The sequence below is a fragment of the Ursus americanus genome, chromosome 1 (genome assembly GCF_024610735.1).
Source record: "Ursus americanus isolate L20-20 chromosome 1, mUrsAme1.1.p, whole genome shotgun sequence".
Classification (NCBI taxonomy): domain Eukaryota; kingdom Metazoa; phylum Chordata; class Mammalia; order Carnivora; family Ursidae; genus Ursus; species Ursus americanus.
Window position 1 is genome coordinate 97,087,245 of NC_142127.1, and position 21,343 is coordinate 97,108,587.

Here is a 21,343-nt window from a genome sequence, read left to right on the forward strand (position 1 = left end):
GCTTAGCTACTTAGTTTGGCAGAATACGAGAACACCAGTTCATTCTGTTTACTTATCATGCGGTGTAAGTATGTGCTCCAGTTAATATTATATTTGGGTGCTACCAGTAGGCTCTGGCAAATAAATATTGTGAATGTTTCCAATGTCAAAAGTGTGCCAATGTCAAAGTGTTTCCTCACTGGCCTGTGATTTAGTGTAGTACTTTAAAAATTAGAATAGCGATGGTGAATCAGCTCCTTTGGAATTCATATTCGGTCCAATTGCAAACTAGAGCCATGGTTTTGAATTAGACACTAAAATGATTCAGCAGCCTCTAGATTAGGAATTCTGTGATGCTGAGGGTGGTGGTGGGGACTGGGAATGTAATTTATTCCTACCACCAGAACCTTAAAATAAATCTAGGAATTTGCTTCTGCAAAAGATTCCAGGAGAAAAAGATATGAGGGCCTTAGGGTATTCTTTGCTCCCCCCCTTCTCTGTGTTCGCTTTTGATTTTGCATATTAAATCTTTAGAAGAAAAATGTGGGGCATTAGGCAATAAAACAGTGACAGTGAGAATGGAAATGCACAGCCAGACTTGAAAAATCAAAACAGCTTTTGGTAACCAATTAGAGATGAAAAGTAAAGGAGAAACATAAGATGAGTGTGATTCTAAGAGCATAGCATGGGGAAATGTGTAGATTACAAAACCATCAACGGAAATTGAAAATTTGGAAGGCAGAACACATTTTTTTAAAAGATTTTATTTATATATTTATCAGAGAGAGAGAGAGCGCAAGGAGGGGGAGAAGCAGGCAGAGGGAGAAGCAGGCTCCCCACAGAGCAAGGAGCTGGATGCGAACTCAATCCCAATACCCCTGGATCATGACCTGAGCCTAAGGCAGACGCTTAACCAACTGAGCCACGCAGGTGACCCGGGCAGAACACATTTTTAGATACTTACTTCCAGTTCTATTTAACTTGGGTTATTTCTGAGATGTTCAGGTGGGTGTATCCAACAAGTACCTAGAAATAAGTCTACAGCACACAGATAACAGTCACTGGCATATAGAGGTGGCTGAAGTCATGAAGTGTGGATGAATGATCCAGTGAAAGCAGTCAGCAAGAAGGGACCAGGCTTTTGCACAGACCTTTGGAAAATACCACCACAAAGTGCCAGGTGGTGGAGAGCAGAAGTCCAGGAATAAGACAAAGAAGTAAGATCCCAGAGGCAGGAAAACAATTAGAATAATGTTCTTGAAGCCATGGAGAAAAGAGCTAGTTTTCAGAATCTGGGTGGGGGTATGAGTTCAGTGAGTTCTGCTAAGTAATATAAATAGTGAAAACACATCAGTGGATTGGGTGACACTAGTAAGAGCAATTTCAGCAGAATGGTGAGACAGCCAGGTAGTAGCCAGGTAGCAGAGACAGTATACTTTTTACTAGTTTTTGAGTTTGGTAATCAAGTGAAGAAGGAACATATGATGAATGGTTTCACAGGCAGAGAGGGGCAGGGAAACTGTCTTTTGCTTGTCTTGATATGTGCTTTTTAAAGAAGATTTGGAGTAATATATGTAATAATGGAAAAGTGTATATAAGTAATAAGAACACAGTGGTGAATAGTACTTTTATTAAGAATGATGACCACTTGTTCTCTTTAAGACAAATTAATTTTGAAGGAATACAATATTGAAGTAATTGACAAACTAGCTGTCAGTTCCAAATACAGTAAGGAATGCAGGAAATTACAGTGAGTTTCCCAGGAATTAATCTGAAAGAAGAATGCAGTATTTTTTCCTGAGTTGTCATGAATAAGCAATGCTTAGAAGTTGAAATGACTGTTTTGTATGAACATAGTTGGACTAAAAATGTCTATAAGAATTTTTGAGGCAAGAGGCTGGCTCCGGGTAGCCTTGGACAAGGAAATAGTTTGGGCAAAGGGACATTGATATTTGAAGAATGGCAAGTATTCCAATGAACTTGGGGAAAGGGTGGTAACAGGGAGTGAGGGTTGATCAAGAGACAAATTTGGACAGCGCAGATGGTGGAGGGTCCTGAAGGGGATGCTGAAGCCTAGATATGCCTATTGGATTAATTTTTACCTTTTGGACCATCCTTTTTTGGTTGGGTCTTTGTGAAGTGAATTATTTACTTACTAGAACAGCACTTATAACAGAAATATATCCAATATAATATTATAAAATGTATATATATAAAATACATAGTGTATATTATATGCATATGCATACATGAATATATATATATGCACACATATGAGTAAAGGAAATAAGTTGGCATAATTCATGTCCACTGTCCTTTATTTTCCAGATTAGTTAGGACTTTACTTTCCAAATCATCTTCAGAGAGTAAGGCCACAGAAGATGGTGTTGTCTATTTGTGGAGAGTGGTAATGAGAAAGAGGGTTCTAATAATGTACTTGGTCTTACACTAACATAATTTTTGAGCTGGAAAGCATTTGAGGGATTGTTTAGTGACAGAAGTCCTGAATTCAAATGCAAATCGAAATTGGCATGTAACAAGAATGACCCCAGGTACGCACAAGATGACAAGGCAGCTGTCAGAAACTGGGGTCCTACCAGCTCATTCCATCCCATAGATGTGCTCTGTTTTGTTTTTACAATGTTGAAAGAAAGTTTTATTACTGGTCAATTTTTAGAAATCAGATTTCATGTAGAAAACAAAATTTCTGACTTCTCTTAAAAATGAGGAGACCTTCAACCCAGGGCCCATAGTCCCATTTGGAATTGAGATGAGCTGACATGCCTGTTCTCTCTGGTTTGTGGGGAAAAGGGTGCAAAGAAATAACCTGGGTACTGAGTTGATCCATTAGGTATCAGAATTAGGGTGCTTTTCTTTCTTGTTGCTTTCTAATGATCAGTTATGCAACTGCATTATATTTGATAAAAGAAGGAAGAGATGTTATAAATAAATGTAATACACCTCAATCTAGAAATTGGTTGCCTGGGATGTTCCCGTGATACTGGATTCTATGTGTGGTAGAGGCAACAGCCATAAATTAACGGACCTTGACCTGCAGGTAAGTACTTTGAACTGGTTTTGACTGTCTCATGAACTTTCATTTTCAGTCCTCCCTCCCAGTGCATATGACTTTTGATGGCAGTAACAGGTGAGCAAGGATCATTTGAGAGTAGTGGAGGCCATGCTTTCTTTCCGTGTCTGTGCAGGTGTGAGGGGCAGCTCAAGTTGAAGCCTATGAATAGTAGACGCTTCAGGAGACACTAGGGGTTAAAGTTTGAGAAACTTTAGAGCAGCAATGCAACGGGGTGAGACTTTGCTCCTCATCCACCACCCCCAGCCAGGAGAGACTGGCAACATCTAGAGGCATTTTTGGTTGTTACAACTGGAGAGTAGATGCTACTGGCATCTACTGGATAGAGCCCAGGGATAAGCTAACTACCCTACAATGCACAGGAAAGCCCCCTACAACAAAGAATCAACCAGCCTAAGCCAACGATAGTGTCAAAGGTTGATAGATCCTACTTAAGAAGAATTCATCCCTGGGTCTTAATAAAACTACCCGAGCCACTACTGACTTAGGCTGTCTGCTGAATTATTGTATTAAACTAAACCCGAGGCACAACTTAGCAAGGTGCAAACTTTCCTTCGTCCCTTCTGGCCACTTCAGATGTTTCTGGCAAGACACTGAACGCCTCCAGATAATCCAACTCAATTTCATCATTATAGACTTTATGGACCAGCCAATGGGCTCAGTACTGTCTGAAATGTAAAGTAAGGGCTGCCTCTGGTCTTAATAAGAGCGTAATATTCAAGTGTGGAAGAGCAGAAATTCTTCTTTTAGCACTTTCTTATTTCCTAATAAACCTCTAGGTTGAGCTTGTGTCATTGTTACAAAAGAGAGAAATAGTATTCCAGAGGCTCTGAACTAAAAAGCAGACATCCTACAGTAGTCATTTGCGAGGCCACTTTTTAAATTTCTCCTTTCTTTCTTTCTTTCTTTCTTTCTTTCTTTCTTTCTTTCTTTCTTTCTTTCTTTCTTTCTTTCTTTCTTTCTTTTCTTTCTTTCTTTCTTTCTTTCTTTCTTTCTTTCTTTCTTTCTTTCTTTCTTTCTTTCTTTCTTTCTTTTCTATTAAAAAACAACAACAACTCGAGACTCTAAGTTGAAAAAAAAAATGCTATTACTTCTAACTAGTTTTCTTGGGATTCTGGAGGAACTGATTAAGAAAGACATGTTGATCCAAACAAACAATTCTACTAAAAAGAAATAGAAATTATATAGTCAATACCCTGGAAGCTGAAAGGTATTTAATGAGGAACATTGTTTATTGTTTTCAGTTTTTCTTGATTGATAGGCTTTCCACTCAGAGGAAAATTGCTATAATAGCAGGATTTGTATGAAATTTGAAACTGAAAGCTATTCTAAGCTATTTTAATAATGCATTCTTCTGTCAAAAGGAATTTTAAAGAAACAGTTGAGAAATGGTATGAACACCCAGGTTTAAAAATACACTCAGGTCTACTCATCTGACCGTACTTTAAGCATGAAAATATCAGGATACATAAAATACTCCATTATGTATTTGAAACTCAGGTTTATATGCTCAAAAATCTCTTGCTTTTGGGGGGACCTTGGGACATGGGAATCGCCATATGAGCACTTATCAGAACACCTCATGCTCAGTTGCAAACCTTTTTTTCTGTCTTTACACCCTCTCTGGTTTGACTGATCTTCTCCGTGAAGACCCTCAAATCTCTTATCTCTCACCCTGATCTTGCCAGCAACTCTAAGTTGTACACCCAGCTGCCAACTTGACATTTCCACTTGGATGACTGAAAGACATTCAGCACCATCCTCCTTCTCCCACCTCCAACTTGCTACCCCATCACAGTCAATGAAACTTCCACCCATCTAGGAGCTTAAACCCAAACCATAGGACTTATTCTTGATTTCTCTCTTTCCTCATCCAATTGATTAACCTGTTTAATATATATTGTGTACAATTTTGGAGCCTATTTTTTACACATAATTATATTGTGAGCCTTTCTTTCCATGTGCTAAAATATTTTTATTTTACAAACCTGGCTGGTTAAGAATGCATTAATCTTCATGGTATAAATGTACAACATTTATTTAACCAATCCTGTACTATGGGGCATGCAAGATTTTTCTATTTTTTGCCATCACATGCTGTTGAGTTCACTGAATACTTAATCATGTTTACTTTGTGCAGGCACTGTTCTAAAACTTTAGTCATGTTAATGCATCTAATCCTTACAATCCCTGAGATAAATACTATAACATCTCCATTTGACAAATGAGAAATCTGAAACACAGAGAGACTGAACAGCTTGCTCAAGATTACATAGCTAGAAAGGGGAGGTGGGATTCAAATCAAAGCAGCCTGACTCCAAAGTCCATGTTCTAAATCAGTCCTGTCTGTTGCCTTGGGTACGTTACTTTGCAGGTTGACTCTATTTTACATCAGTCTGCATGTAACTTTGGCCATTTCTTTAGAATATACTTCCAGAAGTGGATCAATAGTCATGAATATTTAAATGTTTTGGACAGTACACATTACAAAGTTTTCTCCACAAAGATTATATTAACTTTGTCAATTTCCATTCCTTATGTCGGTTGTTGAGAGTATCCTCTTAACTGTGCTTACATCAACACTGGGTATAATAATTTTTACAATCTTAACCAGTTTATTGGAAGCAAATTCTATAATAATGATAGTTGATTATCTTTGATTATAAGAGCAGTCAATTATTTTTTCAAGTCCAAATTAACAATCGTATTATTCAGTGAACTTTAAAAAAAATATTTTATTTATTTATTTGAGAGAGAGAGAGCTCACAAGCAGGGGAGAGGTGCAGAAGGAAAGGTAGAAGTAGACTCCCTGCTGAGCAGGGATTCCCTGAGATCGAGCCCTGGGATCATGACCTGAGCCAAAGGCAGATGCTTAAGCGAGCTAAAGGGTCCCCTTCAGTGAATTTCTTATGTTTGGTTTCCTGCCGACTTTCGTATTGGAAATTTCACTTTTTCATAATGAACTCTGGCCATTCTTCATGCATTGAGATTAACACCATGAGGCTGTCATACACACACACACACACACACACGCATTTGTTACTTGGTTTTTCATTTTGTTTCTATTGTTTACTGAAATGTAAGCATTTAAAAATTGGTTTCTGCAGTTGCATCAAGCTTAAGTAGTCATACAAATAGCCACCTAGATTTCTCTCATAATTCCTTTACATATAATGAATTATTAGAAGTGTCATTCCACTTTAAGTAATGTCTGAAATGTAAAGGACTGAAATTCCTTGAGCCAATAAAGAAAGTCAAGGATCTTAATTTTTATTATGCAGCATTTTACCTACAACATAAGCGATAGAATATGAACTCAATTTTCAATGAAAATAAACTTGTAAAAACTCCCTCTTAGTTTCAGAATCCATGGCACTGATAAACGTACAGACTAGGTCTAACGTCTACACCCGCATTACTACTGTACAATTTTGGCCACACACTGTAGGTGCCGCCCTCAAGTTCTATCGAAACCTCTATCTCAGTTCTATCACATTTCTAAGCATCAGTTTCTTGCCTGTGACCTCATACATTTAGACCCACCTAGTTTCTTTGGTACATGGTTCTTTTTTCTACCACCCCTCTGTGTCATGCTTTACCATAAAGTTTTCTTTCTCATTTATTGGCTTCTGGAGGCTTGGTAAAGTTTAGTAGAACTTTTTTTCATTGAGAGTCAAAAATTTTCTCTGGGACTCATGGATTTCCCAAGGAGCCTCAGGAGCTCCTGCCCAAGGCAAGGGGAGGCAACACAGATCAGCCGTGGACATCTGCTGTGCTACACCCAGGGCTGCCTTGCTTTCTCTGTTTTATCTAGGGCTGTGTTAAGAAGCAAGCCTCCAATAAGTTCTGCACCCATCAAGGGTGGGGAGTGGGTACCAAAATCCCCGGAAATCTCTCAACATGGAAGAAGTGTAACTTACCAGAACTTCTGTTCAAGAGCAGTTCTGGATGCAGTTGTCAGGAATAATCTACTGGGGCTGAGGGCTGAGAGCTCCCTCTCCTGTGGGCAAGTCACCCCTGACGGTGCTTACACTGCCTCCACTTAAATATGGGGCTTTTGTTCTGCTCCGTCTGGCTGACGTCCATTGTCAGCATTTGATTTTTCACTTTTATGGGGGCAGCATTTAGCTTCTCCTTGAAAATTGTTGAATAAATATTCAAAGAACATTATTGTGCAGTTGGTACCAAATGAGTAGCCTGAACAAGGGTTTCTGCAGCTCTGGGTTCAATCCTAGTTTCAAATATTTATGTTCCACACTGAAGTATGTAGGGAAAAGGGGCATTGTGTTTGCAACTCATTCTCAAAAGTTTTAGAAAAAAAAATCTTATCTGGACATTTATACACAGATGCATATACACACACAAAAGGAAGGGTAAGCAAATGTAGTAAAATGTTAGTCTATGGGGGCGCCTGGGTGGCACAGCGGTTAAGCGTCTGCCTTCGGCTCAGGGCGTGATCCCGGCGTTGTGGGATCGAGCCCCACGTCAGGCTCCTCCGCTAGGAGCCTGCTTCTTCCTCTCCCACTCCCCCTGCTTGTGTTCCCTCTCTCGCTGGCTGTCTCTGTCCTGTCGAATAAATAAATAAAATCTTAAAAAAAAAAAATGTTAGTCTATGGGGATTCTGGGAATTCTAGGAATCCCTGCAATTTTTCTGTAATTCTAAAATTAAAGAATTTAAAAAATAACTTCCAAACTTGATGTTTTTAAGGAAAAAAAAAATTAAAAGTTGCTTGAAAGCTTGGTAAATACCTGGACTGGATAATGTAAGATGCCCCTTCATAGTTCTATAATTATATTTTTCCTTGATCATATAAGTCTAGATTTTTCCACAGATCAGCATATCAAGTGGAGTGTTTGTCTCTTCCTTAACTTATTTTTTTAAAAAAATTTCATAATAGAGTTGGTAGAGAAATATTTGGAAAAATAATATAGAATAAAGAGTAGTCATTCAAGATATCATTTTGTCATTGTTGCCACTGGGTTGCATTGACATCAGAGACTCACTGAACAGCTGTCAAATATCTTCTTAGTTTTGCAATATCACGTGTGGGATGTTGAAGCCTGCCTGAGAATTTAATTTGTTTATTTAAAAATTGAAGGCAAATGTAACACATTTTTAAATACTGTGATTCATCAATTAAGATGCACACTAGGGGGTGTAATTTATTTGCAGGGTGATAGCCAAGTCTTAAAATGATGGGTAAGGAAAGAGTCTGACAGTAGCCATAAATAGAAATAATGTCAATTGTCAAGGTAATTTTAATGAAAAGTTAAACCAAAAGAGGATTTCTGAAAACTAAAAAAAAAAAAAAAGTAAATTTGAGTAAATAGCAAAAGGTAGTAGCAGATTAAAAAGTAACTAAATTAGTTTTTAGTTTAAAAAAAGTCAAGAGACTTGAAAAGTCCAATTCCTACCCCTTGTGTTGAGAACCTCTATTAAGAAAATGTCTCAGCTGTTGGGTTTGGAAATTGGCTTCCAATTCCAATACCCTTCTCTCCATTTCTTTCTTTTAAATAATCAGCTTAGGGGTGCCTGGATGGCTCAGTCAGTGAAGCGTCCAACTCTTGATTTCCTTCCAGTCATGATCTCGGGGTTGTGAGATTGTCCAGTGCTGGGACTCCTCACTCAGCTGGGGGTTGGCTTGTCCCTCCCCCTCTGTCCCTCCCCCTGCTGTCTTTCTCTCTCAAATAAATAAATAAACTCTTTTTAAAAAAATCAGGTTAAAAAAAAAATCCTGAAGGTTAAGGTTAGTGTATGATTTTTTTTCAGAATGGCAAATTAGAAAGAAAATGAAATTACATAGGTTGATAGAAGAACGTTATTTAGGAAAGCATAAGCAAATTGTTTATATTTGATACCTGGTGAAAAGCGTTTAAGAGTGACTTTTAGGGGGCTTCCCGAGCCAGACTTCCTGGCAAGCTATTCCTGTTTGATGTGCCTATCATGTCTCTGACTGCTTCAAACTACTCTTCATTAAGGCTCTTCATTTTAGCTGTGAAATGAATGCAGTTCTCTATTGAAATAATAACTGGGACGCATGGGTGGCTCAGCTCAGGTCGTGATCCCAGGGTCCTGGGATGGAGCCCCACATTGGGCTCCCTGCTCAGCGGGGAGTCTGCTTTTCCCTCTCCCCCTCCTCCCTGCTTGTGCTCTCTCTCACTGTCTCTCTCTGTCAAATAAATAAATAAAATAAATAATAACTGAAAAAACTTATCGCTTGATGCTTGAGAACAGGCATTACTGACCCATGCGCACCACACCCTGAAGGTTTTCCAAACCTGAGTTTGTCCCTCGATAAAAATTTTAAGTGGACATCTCGAATTCAGAAAATGTTGGTACGCCGAGGTTCTTATTTCTAAGAAACCGCAAGTCCAGACACTGGAGTTCAGTATACTGGATCCCAAGCCAGTTGAAATTGGATCTGAAAAAGTTGGCCGCTAATTTTGATCGGGAAGAAATCCGTTAAAGAAGTAACGATTAGCACAGAGCTATGAACAGAGTACAAAGCGATACAATATGAGCCAATATTGCTACAGGTTCCCCAGATTCTCTTCTGGTTATTTGAAAAGAGACGTTGATTTGGGATGATTTTATGAAAGTGAATTTTTAAATGAAACTTGAATGAAGATATTATTTTAAAATACCGTGCTTTTTCCCTTAAATTACACCTTTCACTTTCATCCTGCTATGGAGAATTTGTTTTTGAAAGGCAATTAAGTACATGAATTAATAAAACCGTAAAAATACCCCAACCACCCCACCAACCCTGACTATTTCGGCCAATACCTATGTATTGTTGTTTTGATTCTTAAGAGGTCCTGGTCCTGATCAGGTATCTCCATGGTTCAACCTCTAGAATTGCTTCCATTCAGCAAAGTCTAACTCAACAGCGTTTCCTCTTCTCACCCTGGAAATCTGTGCCAAGTCCAAAAGAGAGAAAGAACTCGCACTTTAAGAAAAAGGGATTGAAGGACGCTTTCGAGAGATTAAGGCTACTTTGCCATAGGGATTTTGAAATTTCGTTTAGCTTTAGAGACATGGACAATTTTTGTAAACATTGTGGGAAAACAAATCTTCCAGGATGCCTTTTATTAGTGCTTAGGTTTTTCCCGTTTTGGAAAGAATAGGAAGAACCGTAAAGGCAGGATGAATCACCTCAACCTCACTGATGTCATCTGACACTATAAAGGGACACAGAATTAAGGAAGTCATATGGTTTCAAGTCCAAATTTGAATCCACTGGGATTGGTGGGGGGTGGGAGGAGAGTTCTCTTCACTTAGGGAGAGCCAACGGTAATCTTGAATCTGACTATAAATTTAACATTTCTAATTGCAGATCTCTAATCTAGATTCCAAAAATAAAAAGCTTCAGGACCTCTTTGCTTTCCACTACACAATTTTTAGTGCCCCAACTTCAATGCTTCTCCAAGTGGGAGGCTTCATTTTTTTTTCCTTTTTTTAAAGATTTTATTTATTTATCAGAGAGAGAGAAAGAGAGAGAGAGAGAGAGCACAAGCAGGAGGGAGGGGCAGAGGGAGAAGCAGACTCCCCACTGAGCAGGGAGCCCGACTTGGGACTTGATCCCAGAACCCCGGGATCATGACCCGAGCCAAAGGCAGATGCTTAACCAACTGAGCCACCCCTGCGCCTGGGAGCCTTCATTTTTTAAAGGTTTTATTTATTTATTTGACACAGAGAGAGACAGAGAGAGAGAGAGAGAGAGAGTGTGGGGGGGTGAGGGACAGAGGAAGAGAATCTCAAGCAGACTCCCAGCTGAGTGTGGAGCTCAATGCAGGGCTCCATCTCATAACCCTGAGATCATGACCTGGGCAGAAATCAAGAGTCTGACGCTTGCCAGGCTGAGCCATCCAGGTGCCCCTCCAAGTGGGAGACTTCTTAATACAGGACCTGTTTGTGTGACAACTTTTTCCAGAATGTAGTTGGAGAGCTTTTACGCTCTGTTTTTCTCCCTTTTACAATGGACAGCTGTGTGATTAGAAATCTGTATTCACAAACGCCTGTGTTTTCTAACTCACCTCAGAAGTGAATTTGCAAAGGAGCTATCACTATTAAATTACTTGCCACCTAATTCTTTTTGTTCTCCCCAAAGATTTTTAGACATCAACCAGTTATCTGGATAAGGGTTTAAAAGTCCTAAAAGTAGTGGGATTAAAATCATTTGCCTAAACAAAGACATTGAAATAATCTGTTGAACGGACTCTGCTTTCCTTGTGCGAGGAGACTCTGCGGTGTGAAACGTTTTATATCTTCTCTCTGCCAGCTCTGGTTCTGCCCATTGTATATAAAAAGCTTCTTCATCCCATTTTCAGCTTCCTTCTTTTTTTTTGTTTTAATTTTTTTTTCTTTTAACAGAAATGCTGGCATTCAATTTACCTCCAAGAATAGCTCAGAGCTGAAGTTCTCAGTTTAGTCATGAGAATTACATTACTCTCTGCATTGGAAATACTCTTCCCCGATCTCGGTAACTATGACCCCAGAAGGGCTAGGTGATTTCAGTTAAAATGAAACATATCACTTAAACATATCAATTAAAACAACATACAGGAAGGAGTAGATTTCAAAAAGAAAAAGGAATCATATTGTTGATTTCTCATGTCAATAACATGTACCCAGACATTAAGATAAGAAGTTTGTTTGTAAGAACATCTCTTCCTTGAAAAAGAAGGTTTTGTATATAAAGCTCTGCCCCAGTATATTAAAATGCATGCTTCTATGTTTCCTAGGTTGAAAAGGTTTTCAGATGGTGACTATAACTTATAAAAATTGTAGAACATTTTTACACAATTTTCGTGTTGGAAAATAACCTATTAGCAGCAGTTATAAAATATATTGAAAAGAATCCAGGAGAGCTCTTGAATGGTCTCTTATTTCTCATCATACCGTTCTATTTCTGAATCTTTTCCCCAGTCAGCTTTGAAAACATACACACTGTTTTTCTTTTTCAGAGAATTGATCAGGTTAATTTACCCACTGAAATGAGCAAAATAAGAGAGGAAACATGAGCTCGGCATGCTATTTTGTTAGCGGTCCGTATAAACCACTCATGCATTTTCAAAACGATACTTTCCTACCTTGTATTTAATGAATTGTGCAACTTCCATTGTTAGGGTGAGCACACGTGCCAGACTCCCTGCTTTCTCAAATTACACCCCGAGAGTTTGTGTTTACTTACGGAAGCACAGTTTTCGGACTTGTCTTCCACAAAACCAATCTGGCAGGGTGTCCTTCGATTCTGCAACCAGTAGTCTGTAGACTCGAGCAGGCTGTTGCTGCAAAGAACCTGGAGGGAATCGAGAAAAGCTTCTTAGTGTGACACTAAGGCTTTCTATTTCAACAAACAGCTCTTTTCTGAAGAACCTGTAGGTGTTTTCTTCACCTCAGAGCATCTGGGTACTGGGAAAAAAAATTACCTGATAATAGCACCTCTAGAATGTGTAAAACATTCAACCAGGAGTTGGTTTTAAAGGGATGCACCGATGTTGATACTGATGTTTCTTCTGTCATCAAATCCAATATCTGGAAACTTCCATGATGTCCAATGTGTGGAAACTTCAAATGATTATTTTGGTCTGTGGTTCAATTGACAATGGAGATCAAAGCTCATTTTAGTGCTAGTGCTCATGCACTCTATGAATATTTTCAATCTTAAAAAAAGTAGTGTTTTTCCTTTTGGTGCAATATTGCTACTGAAATGATATTCCTTCAGCTTCATTTTTGCTAACATGTCTGTGAACTACAGTTCAATTCTTACAGAATACCTAAGGTACTATGTTAAGTTGAAAAACTATTAGGAATAAGTAAAGTGCATCATGACAATCATTTTCCACGTTGAAAGAGTACAGTAAAGCTAAACAAATTTGAATACATGAATCAACAAAAGCAACTATGATTTATAAATGACTGGTTTCTGGGCTTGGATTTTAAAGCAAGGAAGAAAAATTATATTTCTGAGATAAGACATTTTGAAGATATAATCCCATGAAAGCCAAACAATTCAAATTCTAATGTGTCTTTTTTTTTCTAAGATTTTATTTATTTGACAGAGAGAGAGAGACAACCAGCGAGAGAGGGAACACAAGCAGGGGGAGTGGGAGAGGAAGAAGCAGGCTCCCAGCAGAGGAGCCCAATGTGGGGCTCGATCCCAGGACCCTGGGATTACACCCTGAGCTGAAGGCAGACGCTTAACCACTGAGCCACCCAGGAGCCCCCAAATTCTAATGTGTCTTAAGATTTTTCGCATTTTATGCGATATTTCCAATGCTCTCCTGGTGCCCTCTACTTTATTAGGGTACACGTCTGCTAATATTTGACTCACTAGCTTTGCATAAGCAATAGAACAGATTTAATCAGTTTGGTTATTGCCACAAAAATAGAATGACACTTCAATTGCATTTCTTCTGTATAACAAAGGATTGCCTTATGCTGTAAAGATAAAAACACATGAATTTTTGTCTCAGTGTGAGTTAACCAAATATAATTCTTACACATCATTCCATAATACTTTTTGTTTTTGCTGAGAAATATTACTGTTTTTATGAGCTAAAGTTGGTGACAGAGCTTCTCAGTTCTCTTGCTGATTTTATCTAAACTGTGGTTCTCAAAGTGCAGGCTGGGCCCCCAGGGGTCCCTGAGATCTTCCAGGGAGGCCAGCCATTAAACTATTTTTATAACAACAGGAAGACTTTATTTGTCCATTTCACTGTCATGGTCTCTTAAGTTTCCCGTGGAGCTCTACAGGACCCACGCCAGGTGTCAGGGTATGAGTGGCCGCAAGCAGAAGCCAACAGCAGAGTCTGACTGCCTTATGTTAAGCAGGACATTAAAGAGATTTGCTTAAACTATAAAATGAAGTCACTCCTCTTCTCACTAAAAGAGTTTTTTTTTAAATTATTTTACATAAAAAACATGTATACTAATTCCTGTTGTTCATTTTAGCCCTTTTTTTAAAGAAAGATGTGATATATATATCTATATATCTATATATCTATATAGATATATAGATATATAGATATATCTATATATAGATATATATATAGTGGAATAGTACTTGGCCCTAAAAAATAATGAAATTTTGCCATTTGCAATGACATGGATGGAGCCAGAGAGTATAATTTTAAGTGAAATAAGTCAGTCAGAGAAAGACAAATGCCATATGATTTCACTCATATATGGAATTTAAGAAACAAAACAAGCAAAGGGGGAAAAAAGAGAGAGAAACAAATAAAAAAAACAGACTCTTAATTATAGAGAACAAAGTGATGGTTATCAGAGGGGTGGGGTTGGGGGATGGATGAAACAGGTGATGGGGATTAAGGAGTGCACTTGTTGTGATGAGCTCCAGGTGTTGTACAGAAGTGTTCAATCACTATATTGTACACCTGAAATTAGTATTACAGTGTATGCTAATTAACTGGAATTTAAATAAAAACTTAAAATACGCATGTTAACATGTAATGTATTTATTATCATTTTAAAAGTATTTTTTAAATAAAAATTATTATTATTTAAAAATAAATAAATAATAAAAAACCTTTCTTAGCTTTAATTGATAATTTGAAAAATGTCATAAAGTATAACCCCTATAAACAAAAGCTTTGTGAAGTCCCCAATACTCTTTTTAGAGTGTAAGGGAATTTCAGCCCCCACCACAAAGTGAGAGCTATTGATCTAGACTCACTTTATTTAAGGTAGAAAAAGGCTCTTGGTCCACCCCATTCCTCACTGCTAATCACTTCCACTTCCAGCATGGAATAGAGCTTAAAAGCATGGGCGTGAATGGTCTGAGCTGAAATCCTAGCTTAGTAATTAATGGCAGAATAACCTTGGGCAACCGACTTCAGTTCTGATTTCAGCTTCCACACCTGTGGATGGAGAAAATAATACTCACCCAGTGGGATCATCGAATATTCAGGGAGATGACAAGCATCATACACTGTGGCATGCAGATAGCAGTTATCCTCTCAATACGTGCTTTTCACTATTACTATTTGAAATGAATTACAAAGGGAAATAGAAAATTGAATGTCTTCACTTGAAATTAGTGGATTGAAAGCATTTCAGATCTGTGAAGACAAATTGTCTTTAGCAAATATTCTAATCTAAGGTGTGATTTTAGTTCTGCATTTTGTAGTATTAATAGTTACAGCTACTATTTTTTGTATGCATAGAATGTGCTGGAAAATGTGCTAAATTTTTCTTTCTCTCTCTTTTTTTTATCTTTTAATTTAATCCTCATTGCAATGCTACAAGGTAAGAGTTATTTTAAAAATAAGGGATCTTCACAGAAATTGTTATTTTGAAGGGTAAGATCTTGAGGCTCAGAAAGATTTGAATTTCTTCCGCAAGCTGCTCAGAAACTGGCTTTGGATTTGGTTTTGAAGGTACCAAGGCCTTTAAGTGAAATAATTTAATTATGCTGCCTTCCACAACCCGTACAAAATGACTCAAATTTGGGGTATGTTTCTCAAAAGGTACATGCACCTCATTTTGGCTAATATAACTATACCTTCTTATGAACTCCATGGAGAGAGAGAGAGAGCATGAGCAGAAACGGTAAGAGGTAGAGGGAGAGAGAGAATCTTAAGCAGGCTCTATGCCCAGCATGGAGCCCAAGGCGGGATTTGATCTCATGACCCTGAGATCATGACCTGAGCTGAAATCAAGAGTCAGACGCTCAACCGAGTTACCCAGGCACCCCTATGAGCAGCCATTTAAAAGCTATTTTCCGTGAATGAAATTCTGAGGTGACATTTTTCTTTAAGGAGAAGAAACATTTTGTGATGTAAATTATAATAATTAAATTAATCCACCTGGCAAGTATTATCAGTATTTGAATTTCTCAAAGAAAAGCATGGTTTTACATCTATTTGTGGTAACACTTCTGCAATCTTTAAAATTTAGAACACCCGTGAGTAAAACAAAACTTTCTTTCACTCTGAACCATAAGAACCTTAGAGACTTAAAATGGAGACATCAAATGAACATACCAGTTAATAATACTTTATAGTGCAGTATAATAAACATTCCGACAACAATCACTTCTTAGTCATTTCAAAGCTCACTCCTCAAAAAGTGGGCACTGGCCATCTTCTACTTTCTATATATTCAAAGCACATAGCATTACAGTTGCAACAAAATACGTCAACAAAAGAAAACAACTGTCATTTTTCAGAGCACATGAACTATTTTTGTCCAAGGTGAGCCTTAGGAAGGGGACAGAGTTCAGACACAAATCACTTGGGTCTTCCAGAAAGGGCTTCTGGGTTGGCATGTTTTCCTGGTGAAACACTGAGAGGCAGAGACGGAAACACCCGAAGGCCTCAGCCTGACACCTCCCACTGTGAGATGCCCACAGCTGTGATAGACACTGCCTCATGACGAGGCGATGGAGACAAGAGCTGGCTAACTTGCTGGATTTCTCCTGCATTTAATTTCTCCACCAGAGAAATGAGGGCAGAACGATGAATCTGTCAAGTCTTCTACTTTAAGGATATTTTTTGCACCTATTTTTAAAGTAAATAATAACTGAAAATATGCAAAGACCTTGTTCTGTCCTATCCTAGCAGTGAGGAAAATCAACAGCTTTTTGGATCTGCTTACTCAGTGGAAAATGCTAGAAAGATTTCCTGTTTGGCTATTCCATATACCTGGGCTACTGAGTGTCTTCCCTATGGTACATCTTTGCTTCAGAGGATATAGAAATGGCAGAGAAAAGAAGTGGAATTAAAAATGAAATGTAAATCTTTCAAAGCTTTAGATGACATATTTTGAATAGAGCTTTGTTTGATGAGAGTATTCACTCACTATATAACCTTAAAATTTGAATTTTATTCATCATAATTAAAAAATAGTTCACCCAATTATGTTAATAATTAAAATAAAGTTGCCCCATACATTTCATTAATATTTAGAGATTATTAATACCTATATTCTTTAACTATTAACCAAATAATACTACATTTATTGAGAATGCTCTGGGCTAAGGCCCTGATATATATTATCTAAATTAAACTTCTAGATATACAAAGTAGAATTTAAGGTCCATATATGTAACATGCTTAAAACAAGAGAACCTATAGCAAGTTCTCCATAAACATTAGCTATCATAACAATGATTATTCTCTTGTCCTGGCTTAGAGTGGTCAATAGTTTGCCCAGTTGTGGAGAACTAGGATTTGAGCTGGGCTCTCCAAATCAGAAACCCCCATTATCTGGTGCTCCATTGCAAGTTGGTAAAATTATATAATTTCTTGTCCTTGTGTTCTAAGGAACCCAGCCCATGCATTTATTCATCTTTCTCTCTCTCTCTCAGGGCCCTGGTCTGGGTGGTAAGGAGGTTTGAATCCCAGTCCCGAGCCTACTGACTGTGTGGTCAAATCACCCACTAGCTTCCAGCCTCAGTTTCTGTAAACAGTTAACTCATGGGATCTGAAGGCCCCTTCCACACCGAGCAGCATGTAACCCTTCCCCTCCTCCTCCTGCATGCCCTCCCCCTGCCTCCTCCTCTCCCAGATATATGAAAGCCAAACAAGCAAAGAGAATAAAAATTCAAATAAACCACTTAGCATCATATATTAGGCAATTTTAACCTGTGAAGAGCTTTTGGTTTAACGGTTTAGACAAACCATTACAGACACAGGAATACTAGAAGGAATAATATGTACTTGAAAATTCAATGATTTTGAAACCTCATGAATATGATGTCCCTGCTGAGAGAGTCACTTTCTGTGGGGGAAAAGAGAAAAACTCACCAGGTTCTCAATGGCTCATTTATTTATCTGCTATTTTTAGTTGTGGGTTTACTTATTTCAGATGAAGAGCTAATAATGAATGTGCTGTGTGTTCAAAAACTTGAAATAATGACACATTTTCTCTTAAAAATGCATGAGTGTCCTAAACAATGAAGAAAGATCTGTCTGCTCTATTTTACAGTGATTTCTCTTTTTTATAGAGAGATGCAAGTTACATAAATTTACTTTTGACACGGAATGGGGAGGCAGAAATAAACTCTTAGTAACCTGGACACATCTAAGGAATGCCTTAAATCTTTTTTCAAAAAGTAACCTTGGTTGGAGAAGACAGTAACCTACGGCTGGTTCATCACAGAGGTTTAGAGGCAGAACTGGAATTCTATGCCACTTTATCACTCACTGAGTAAACCTGGGCAAGTCCTCTAACTTCTGTGGGACTTAGTTTCTGCATCTATTACATGAGGACAATTAAAGCACCTTCTGAAAGCTGTTCCAAGTTTCAAATAAGAACCATGAAAAACTATGGGGAAGAAACTGAGGGCTGCTGGAAGGGAGGTGAGTGGGGGTGGGTGGGCTAGATCTGGGTGATGGTCATTAAGGAGGGCACGTGATGTGATGAGCACTGAGTGTTGTATGCAACTGATGAATTGCTGAACTCTACATCTGAAACTAATGGTGTACTATATGTTGGTTAATTGAATTTAAATATAAATTAATTAATTAATTCAAAAAAGTTCGTAAAGGACTAATCTCTTCACAGAGTAGGCAAGTGATACAGGATAGCTCTTGTCACGAGAATGCAGTACAATTTAGACAATGTTTTCCATCGGAACATTTTCTAGAACTTTGCGCCACAGTGGACAATGCTTTATTATTCATTATTTATGATGTGCTACTCTTTTTTTCATCCTAATTCTCTAATCTCTTTCAGTCAATATTTGGCCAATGATGGTTCGATGAACTCTTTAGAGGTTTGACACTTGGAATACTAAGATGAACAAAAATTATCACTGCCCTTTTGGAAGTTAAATTATAATAGGGGAGAACAAGCATTCACAGGACTGTGATAAAGAAAGCAGGTGCTTTGATCAATGGCAGCCCAGGGTAGATATCACCCCTGAGGTGTGGGCATTCTACCTTTGGCAGGGCCGGTGGGAGACTTGACCAGAGTTTGCAAGATTCTTCTGAGTGGTCTGGGGATGTGGGGGAGGCAATGGGGAGGACAGGTCTCTCTTTCTAAATAGCTTTTCCTCCTCCGATGCTCTAACTGGGAATATTCCGACTAGTTCTGTCCTCAGAGTGCTGCTCTTTTCCTCAGAGAACTCACTGACTCCTGACATTAATTACCACCTGGAGGGAGGACTCAGTGGTCCACAGCTTCAGCTTTGACCTTTCCCTAGAGCTTGGCTTTCACTTTTCTAACTGTTAGTTCTTACTGTTAGGTCTCCCGCTGTCACCATGAACTCTTGGTTTCTAAACCCAAACCACCTCCTTTCCCAATTCCAGTCTCTAAAAGAAACCTGACTCCCTAACTCCCCTGTTTACAGTTGAAGGCAGAACAATTCTCCTAGCTACCCTGGCTTGGAACAGCTGTGCCATCTGGAATACTGCTTTGTCTGTTTCTTGTCTTATATTCTGCTCTCCAAAGTTAAGTTGTTGTTTTTTTTTTTTTTTAATTCTCTTCCCAAGAGAATTATATCATGCATACCATGGACTAGTCTAGTCTTTGGGGGATACAATAGTGAATAATACAGAGTTGATCTCCATATTAATGGAACTTAAAATACAGCATGGGATCCAAATAGTAAATAAAGGAGCACTGAAATACACATTTAGTTACAAATTGTGGTGGGTAGTATGAAGAAATTCAACATGGCGCATTGACAGAGCTTAAAGGTGAGGCGGATGATATTTGGGAAGTGCAGTTAGGGAAGGTTGGGGCCCTAACAGTTCATGTTGTAACTGTCTGTCTCTTGTATCTCCCTCACTCCCTCATCCTTTACTTCCCAAATCCACCTAGCTCCCTGAAACCAGAGTAAAGGATAAGTATATAAGTTTTCAAGACAAACCCGGTTGCAAATTCCAGTTTTTCCACTAATTAACTGCACAGCCTAAGGTGAGTCACTTAACCTTTTTCCTTTTTTTTTTTTTTAAGATTTTATTTATTTATTCGACAGAGATAGAGACAGCCAGCAAGAGAGGGAACACAAGCAGGGGGAGTGGGAGAGGAAGAAGCAGGCTCCCAACGGAGGAGCCTGATGTGGGGCTCGATCTCATAACGCCAGGATCACGCCCTGAGCCGAACCTTTTTGAGACTCAATTTTCCCAACTACAAAAGGAGATCGATGTTGCCACTTACAATGAAGGATTTTTAATAAACATTAGAAATAACAAATGCACACAGCATCTGATTAAGTGTTCACAGAAAGGTTTACATCTGTAAATTTCACCTTGATTGATTAATTGAGCCAGTATAGATTTGCATTTTACCAGCTAGTCCCATCAGCCACTAGGCTGGGCCCTGGAAAATAAGAAAGAGGGGACATACTTGCTGTCAGTGAACCCAAAATTTTATGGCCTAGCATTCAAGACAGTTCCTTATTCAGCTCCCAACTGTTAATCATTTCACGGACATTTATCAAGCTCTAATGTTTAAGACATTGCCCTTTGCCTAATTTAGCTGTTTTCCAAGCTTTGTCTTCAATTATTTCCCTGCATATACCCTCTGCCATAGTCCACCAGTTTACTAAAGAGCACAGTCTTTATGATGCATGTGGCTTTCCTCCTATCTTCTCATCTGCCCCCTGAATTTCTTCCATCAATGTTCTTCCCCAACCATCAAGAACTAATTGAATCAAGTGTTTCTCCCTTCTGGTGAAATCTCTATAATTAAAACAATATTTCTACCTCAGAATTTTAGAATGTGCATGTGTGTCTTTTCCTTCCTATTATGATATGGGTGCATGAGTATCTTACTCAACTTATCTTACACGCTTATCTCTTGACATATAGTTGGTATTAAGCAACTGTTTGCTGTTTGGCACCAAAACATTTTGTATTTGGTGTAATGTAGATTTGTAATTTTCTTTGCCAATGATTGTGTTTCAGAAAGAAAACTTGTGAGTGATTTATTCAATATGAAAAAAAATCTAAGAGTTAAATCCAGGCACACAATATTTTATATTTCTGCCAGGCTTTCAATTCTCTCAAGGATTTTATGCAAAGGTAACAAAGAATGTTAAATTAGAGCAAGATCTGCATTTTTGTAGTGCTCTACTATCAAAACATTATCAAATTTCATTTTCTGATAATTGTAAGTGTAAAGATGTAAAGCAGCGCCAAAGCTTTTAAGAGAGGAAAAATTTCACACATAAAATGATGTATTTGCTTAATGTATGCATTGTGATTAATGATGGAACACTGCTTAAAATTAACTGAATAATGTCATCAGGCAAAAGGATTCATTCTTCTTCAAAAGCAGAGATTTACCTGCCCCTCCAA

At 38.3% G+C, this 21,343-nt stretch overlaps 1 protein-coding gene across 2 annotated transcripts in view; it reads right to left on the bottom strand.

The window, feature by feature from the left end:
* The window catches only part of SPHKAP (SPHK1 interactor, AKAP domain containing), a 168,352-nt gene that overhangs the window by 96,257 nt on the left and 50,752 nt on the right, over positions 1 to 21,343 (bottom strand). For both annotated transcript variants that reach the window (XM_087864117.1, XM_045775316.2), the window contains exon 3: positions 12,265 to 12,372. In XM_087864117.1, the coding sequence (XP_087720243.1) occupies positions 12,265 to 12,372 (108 nt within the window). The remainder of the gene's footprint in view (positions 1 to 12,264; positions 12,373 to 21,343) is intronic.